Genomic DNA, 7,707 nt, shown 5'->3' with positions numbered 1-7,707 from the left:
GGACCTATGGGACTATAAAAAATATCTAATATTTCTGCAATTGAATTCCATGAGAAACTCTTAATTCTAGGAAACAAACTGAGGGTTGCTGGAGGAGAGGTCGGGGGGGATGGGGTAACTGTGTGATGAGCACCACATGTTATATGCGACTGATAAGTTATTGAACTCTACATCTGAAACTAATGATGTACTATATGTTGGCTAATTGCATTTAGATTTTAAAAAATGAATTCCAGAGGGAGAGAATATGGAACTGAAAAACTATTCAGAGGGAAAAAAATGGTTAAAATTTCTCAAATTTCCAAAAGACAAAGACATATAGATTCAAGAAGCTGAGGAAACTCCAAACAGAATCAACTTAAGCAAATTAGGGCCAAGAAACATCACAATCAAACTTTTGATATGTAAAGACAAAGAAAAAAATCTTGAAAGCAATGAGAGATTATGATTCCTCATCCCTAAGGGAACAAACATTTCAGATATCAGCTCATTTCTCATCAGAAATCATGGATGCCAGTGGAATGTAGCACAGCATTTTTCATGGTGTGGATGAATGGATAAAGAAAATGTGGTGTCTATGTATATAATGGAATTTTATATATATATGAATATTATTCAGCCAGTTACAAAATAAATAAGTCATGGGGATATAAAGTACAGCATGGTAACTACAATTAATAATATATTGCATATTTGAAAGTTGCTAGCAGAATAGATCTTAAAAGTTCTCATCACACACACAAAATTTGCAACTATGTATGGTAATGGATGTCAAGTAGATTTATTGTGGTGATTATTTCACAATATATACAAATATCAAATCATTATGTTATATACCTAAAACTAATATAATGATGTATGGCATTTATACCTCAATAAAATTGTCTTTTAGGGGCGCCTGTGTGACTCACTCAGTTAAGTGTCCAACTCTTGATTTCTGCTCAGGCTATGATCTTGGGGTTTTGGAATCCAGCCCTATGTGGGGGGTTCTGTGCTCAGCAGCAGGTCTGTTTGAGATTCTCTCCCTCCTTCTCCCTCTACCCTTCCCCCCACTCACACTCTCTCTCTCTCTCTCTCTTGCTCGCTCTCTCTTTCTCTAAAATAAATAAGCACTGGGTGCTATACGCAACTAATATATCATTGAACATTATATCAAAAACTAATGATGTACTACTATATGTTGGCTAATTGAATTTAAATTAAATAAATAAATAAAATCTTTTTTAAAAATTGTCTTTTAACAGATACTAAATAGTTAATTCTGTTGACTCTGATCCAAGGTCTTCATGAGGTAGAAAGACCAGCAAATTCTTCATGTTGGGAAGTTCTTATAATACACAGGATTACATATTCCTATACCACAAAGATTTAAAAACCACCTTCAAGGAGGCTTTCAGTACAAACACCAGTAATGCTATGCAAATACTTAAAAAATAGAAGGGGAGTTTCTGAGAAGTTAATCACAAGACAGATTCTCTGGAAAGAAAGGATCCAGACCAGTGGTTTCCTATGGCAGTTCCTCTGGAGCCCAAGTCAGATTTAAAACAGGAAGTCTTTGTAACACACACAGACCCAGACCAGACGTCCTCTATGCCTGGGCTCACTGGTGTCTGCATCATGAGAAACAGAAATCTACTGCTGCCAGGTAGGTAGAATTATAACAATAATGACAGATAACTAAAGCTATCTGGGAACTCTCTATCCAGTTAGAAAATATTCTGTGTTCTTGATAATCTGTTTTGTTTCCCACTTTTTCTATAAAGGACAAAGGGAATAGATTTTAAGAAGGATGTTGGATCATTTATATTAAGTCTCAAAGGAGAAAATCAGTAAAACTTACTCCTGGAGCCAATCCAACAGAGATTTCTCATTTTACCACCTATATTGGTCCAGTTTCTCCAGAGAAACAGAACCAGTATAATGTGTGTGTGTGTGTGTGTGTCTGTGTGTGTGTGTGTGTGTCTGTCTGTCTGTGTGTATGAGAGAGAGAGGGTGAGGGAGAGAGAGAAAGAGAGAGATTCATTCATTTTAAGGAATTGGTTCATGAGATTGTGGAGGTTGGGAAATTGATATTCTGCAGGGCAGGCCAGCAGGCTGACTTGATGTTACATCTCAAGTCTGAAGTCATTCTGGAAACAGAATTCCCTCCTCCTCAGAGGAGGTCAGTCTTTTTTCTCCCAAGGTCTTCAACTGATTAGAGGAGGCCCACCCACATTATGGAGGGTAATCTGCTTTACTCAGAGTCTACTGATTTAATTGTTAATCTCATCTAAAAAGCACATTCACAGCAATATCTAGATTAGTGTTTGACCAAATATCTGGGTGCTGTGGCCCAGCCAAATTGATACATGAAATTAACCCTCATACCACCTATACTATTTTTTTCACAAGGGAACATAACCAAATTCTCTGAAAACTCTAATGAGCTAAGAAGAACATCATCCTTTAGTCCATAGGCTTTGTGTGGATCATGGAATGGTTGAAAGGGCAATAACAGTGCATAATAGCAGGGACAGCTTAATGCTGATTAGTCTTTCTTTCCCTCAATGCTTAGGATAATACCTGTTAGATAACAAGTTAAGTGTTTCAGTTGTCCTCATTGGTTGTAATTTTTTCCCCTGGTTGTTGTGAAAATAGTCACATTTCTTATCATCTGATATGCAGAACATGATTATTTTTAATGCTGGGCACATTTTAGGAAAATCCTATAAAGGTACTGAGATATGGAAAGACTTTCATAAACTTCATTGCCTCCCATGAATGGAATGACAGACTCTAACAGGTGGCCACGTGATTGCCTGTAGGGTAGATTCCTTCACACCTGCAGTGGTTTTCATACCATGATGCCTGCCCAGTGACCCATCACTCAGGACCAGACTGGGAGATAAAGGGAAAGCTTGTTGCCCTCAGTGCACTGTAGGATGGCCAGGAGCTCACTTGGAAGGAACCATAGAAGCCATGGGTGCCGCACCTGGAGAGGCCACTTTACCAGGAGATGGTGGCTCGAACTGCTGGTGCCATAGTTCTCACCCCTCACCTGTCATCAGCTCCCCATCTTGTGATTCCTAGGCTTCCTGCCCAGCCAATACCACTGTGATCTGGGACTCAGACTTGGGGCTGGCTGACTCCCAAACCCATGCTCTTCTTGTGTGCCCCAAAACATGTGGGTTAAACAGAGGGGAGTGATCCTGGAAGAGAAATCCTCAAGGTAGATTTCTGCCATTGCCAGAGAACAAAGGACCTGGCTGTGGGCAGAGCACACACCCATCTGTGGACTTTGTGCTTCAAGATTTACCCCCTCCATCGGGAGAGGCTGGAATTTCTAAGTTGTGTCCCTGACATCAGTTGTCTATGTATATTCTGTCCCCTTACCTGTAACACTGAGGTTCCATGAGGGTGGTGTCCGTTAGTGACTAAATTCTCAGGGAGTCCAGGAAGAGGGAGGGAATAGGACTGGTCCTCAATTCTACATAAAGTACAAGAGCCTTGTGGATGCTGCTGGAAAGCTGTGGGCTGCAGGGTCAGAGCCACCTCCCCAGGAGGCAATGACCATGCCACCAGGAATTGAAACTGGAGCTCCACTCTCCTTTCTTTGTTCTCTCACTGTTTTTTCTGCCCCAGGACTCTTGATGCTGCTGCTGTTGACATTGGGAGCTTCAGCCCAGAACAGTAGAGGTGAGTCTGCCCAGACTTAGTGACATAAGCTAAGGAGAGCATGCTAGGGTCTGGGTTCTGCACCAAGGGGGAAAGGAGGCTTATTCTCCAAGTGAAGCTCCAAGATAGTCTTCTGGAGATAATAGAAACTGTTTCTTCCTCCATAAATGTCCAGTCTTCTGTCCTTTCCTCTTCTGATGGCAGCCATCCATTCCCTGCCTTCCCCTGCTCTACTCATGGACCCTTAGCTGGCAGCTGGCTTCATCCATTCCTTGAAACTTCTGGCTATGGTCTCCATCCCCACTGCTAGTTCCCCCACACCTGTCCTCACTGGTGACCTCTGAACTCTCCATGGGTCAATGCCATCATGTGTCACTGTTCTCCAGGATTCAGTTCTTTGGGGAGATTTTTACCAGTCCCTTGGAGAATTGTGATGGTACAGGGGCTTGGGGTGATGGAGAGGCATGGAGATGTGGGGGGAGACAGGAAGGGGACCCTCAGTCTTGAGAGCAGCACACAGCACTTCATCAAGGAAAAGAGAGAGGTGACAGGACAGGGGGAGTACGAGGGAAATGGACAATCAGGTTTTCATGATCAATAAGTAGAGTGTTGAGAGCTTACACAGCAGAGCTGGGCTATGAGGGTTCAAAGTCCAGCTCACCGCTAATTACATCTGACATGTAGGAAATTATTTCTCCTCTCTATGCCTCAGTTTGCTTGTCTGTAAATTGGGGACAATCATTGTACCTACCCCCCATGGATGGAGTGAGATTTAAAATTCACGTGTGTGAAGAACAGGTAAAGACTAGTACAGAGCAGTCTGTCAAACACAAGTTATTATCATGGTCACTACTGTGATTACTGTGATGATTCTCATAGCACAAGGAAAGGGGAGAGTAATGGAAGCAACAGGAGGGAAGAAACACCCAGAGCCTAGAAGCTCAGCCACTCCACCTGGCATGAGCTCACCAGGAACTCCTGCCCCCTCAGGGTCATAGTTTCCCAATTTAAATTTCCTCCAACTGTGCACAGATTTCCCTTTTTCCCACATATTCACCAACAGTTGTTATTTCTTGTCTTTTTTATAACAGCCATTCTAACAGGTGTGAGATGATACCTCATTGTGGTTTTGATTTGCATTTCCTTGGTGATTACTAGTGTTGAGTACATTTTCATGTACCTCTTGGCCGTTTGGATGTCTTCTTTGGAAAAATGTATATTCAGATCCTCTACCCATCTTTAAATTTATTAATAATAATCTTTAGAGGGTTTTTTTTTGCTATTGAGTTGTATGAATTCTTTATATATTTTGGAAGTTAATCCTTTATGAGATAATATGGTTTGCAAATATTTTCTCCCAAATTGTAGATTGCCTTTTCATTTTGTTGATGCTTTCCCTTGCTGTACAGAAGTTTTTAGTTTGCTATGGTCCCACTTATCTATTTTTGCTTTTGTTGCCTTTGCTTTTGGTGTCAAGTCCAAAAAATCATTGCCTACACCAAGGTCAAAAAGCTCACTCCCTGTTTTCTTCTATGAATTTTATGGTTTCAGGGTAGCATCATTTTTTAAATTATCAAATTTAAGCTCAAAAAGATTGAGTGACTTATCCAAAGTCTTACAACTAATAAAATGGTAGAAGCATGTCCAGGCATAAAGCTAGGGGGGTTTTAAGTATTGGTGAGGATGTAGAGAAAAAGGAACCCTCATGCACTGTTAGTGGGAATGTAAATTGGTACAGCCACTCTGGGAAACAGTATGGAGGTTCCTCAAAAAATTAAAAATAGAAATACTATATGATCCAGTAATTTCACTACTGGGTATTTACCCAAAGAAAACAAAAACACTAATTCAAAAAGATATACGCACCCCTAACTTTTATTGCAGCATTATTTACAATGCCCAAGATATGGAAGCAACTCAAGTGTTCATCCATAGATGAAATGATAAATAAGATGTGGCATCCATCTGCAATGGAATATTACTCACCCATAAAAAAAAGATCTTGCCATCTGCAACAACATGAATGGACCTAGAAGGCTTAATAGCAAGTGCGGTAAGTCAGTCTGAGAAAGACAAATACCATATGATTTCACATATATGTGGAATCTAAAATATAAAACAAACAAAGCCAGACTCCAAATACAGAGAGCAAACTGGTGGTTGCCAGAGGGAAGGTGGCAGGGGGATGGGCAAAATAGATAAAGGGGATTAGGAGGTACAAACTTCCAGCTATAAAATAAATAAGTCACAGAGGTGAGAAGCACAGCATGGGGAATATAGTCAATAATACTGTAATAATATTGTCTGGTGACAATTGATGTCTACACTCATCACGGTGAGCACTGAGTAATGTTTAGAACAGGTAAATCATTATGTTATACATCTGAAACTAATATAACACTGTATGTTAATTATACTTCGATGAAAATATATTTTAAAAAAGAAAGAAAACATTTCTAAAGTCTTTTATATTTGAGTATATTTGACACACAATGTTACATTAGTTTCAGATATACAACATAATGATTTGACAAATTTATACATTATGCTATGTTCACCACAAGTGTAGCTGCCATTGAATCAACACATTGCTGTTACAATAGCATTGACTATATTCCTTATGCTATGCCTTTTCTTCCCATGACTTATTCATTCCATAATTGATAGCCTGTATTTCCCACTCCCCTTCACCCAACCCCCAGCCCCCCTCTCCTCTGGCAACCATCAGTTTGTTCTCTGTACTTATAGGTCTGATTCTGCTTTTTGTTTGTTTTATTCATTTGCAGTTTTTTTTAGATTCCATTTATGAGTAATATCATATGGTATTTGTCTTTCTCAGTCTTATTTCACTTAACATAATAACCTCTAGGTCCATCCATATTGTCTCAAACAGCACAATCTCATCCTTTTTATGGCTCTGTAATATTCCATTCTGCATATACCACATCTCCCTTATCCACTCATCTGTTGACGGACACTCAATTTGCTTCCATATCTTGGCTATTGTAAATAGTGCTGCAATAAAAAACAATAAAAAAAAAACTTTGTAAGCTAAAGAGCACTATGCACAAATAAGATAGTATTGTTTAGTACTATTTAAATCATTTATTTTTATGTACTATACTGTGGCTAACTGAACATAATAAAAAAAGAAAATTAATTTCAAAGATGACTATTATTATGTATTAAATTTACTGTTGAAGATTAAAAATATAATTTAAACCATAAATAAATTTAACCAAAAAAATCATTTATTTTGCCCATGAAATAATTTTTTAAGTATACAAAAACAAACTTTCAGGGCACCTGGGTGGCTCAGTCAGTTGAGCTTCTGACTCTTGATTTCAGCTCAGGTCATGATCTCAGGGTCCTAGGATAGAGGCCCAAGTCAGGCTCCCTGCTCAGCAGGGAGTCAGCTTGTCTCCCTCTCCTTTTGCCCCTCCCTCTGCTCTCTCTCTCTCTCTCAAATAAAATCATCTTTAAAAGAACTTTCACAATCCAGGAATTAAGTTATACTACATATCTGCTTAAGAAATTATACAAAATTAGAAGTGTATTTTTAAAATTCTGTTATATATGAATATCTTTTCAAAACATTTAAATAAAGATAACATAATTTTAACCTAAAAAGAAATAAGTCAATCAGAGAAACACAATTATCATATGGTTTCACTCATATGTGGAACATAAGGAATAGTGTAGAGGATAATAGGGAAAGGGAGGGAAAACTGAATGGGAAGAAATCATTGAGGGAGACAAACCATATGAGACTCTTGACTCCAGGAAACAAACAGGGTTGCCGAAAGGGAGGTGGGTGGGGGGATGGGGTAACTGGGTGATGGAAATTAAAGAGGGCATATGATACGATAAATAAATAAATAAATAAATAAATACTAATAATGGATTGATGAAATAACCTTAACTTTAAAACAACACAGTTGTTAAACTATGCTGAAAAAGAAAAAGAGGAAGGAAGGAAGGAAGGAGAGAGAGAGAGAAAGAAGGAAAAGAAAGAAAGAAAGAAAGAAAGAAAGAAAGAAAGAAAGAAAGAAA

General features: G+C 38.8%; 1 protein-coding gene across 1 annotated transcript in view; it reads left to right on the top strand.

The window, feature by feature from the left end:
- Nucleotides 1-1,527: 1,527 nt before the first annotated feature.
- The window catches only part of LOC116637083 (adhesion G protein-coupled receptor E2-like), a 34,786-nt gene continuing 28,606 nt past the window's right edge, over nucleotides 1,528-7,707 (top strand). The window contains exons 1-2 of the mRNA XM_032412281.1: nucleotides 1,528-1,645; nucleotides 3,622-3,675. Coding sequence (XP_032268172.1) covers nucleotides 1,591-1,645; nucleotides 3,622-3,675 — 109 coding nt within the window. The 5' untranslated portion in view covers nucleotides 1,528-1,590. The remainder of the gene's footprint in view (nucleotides 1,646-3,621; nucleotides 3,676-7,707) is intronic.

Source organism: Phoca vitulina, unplaced genomic scaffold, assembly GCF_004348235.1.
Source record: "Phoca vitulina isolate PV1807 unplaced genomic scaffold, GSC_HSeal_1.0 scaffold13, whole genome shotgun sequence".
NCBI lineage: Eukaryota > Metazoa > Chordata > Mammalia > Carnivora > Phocidae > Phoca > Phoca vitulina.
Note: the sequence above shows the minus strand (reverse complement) of the source record. Positions and strands in the feature narration are given on the sequence as shown.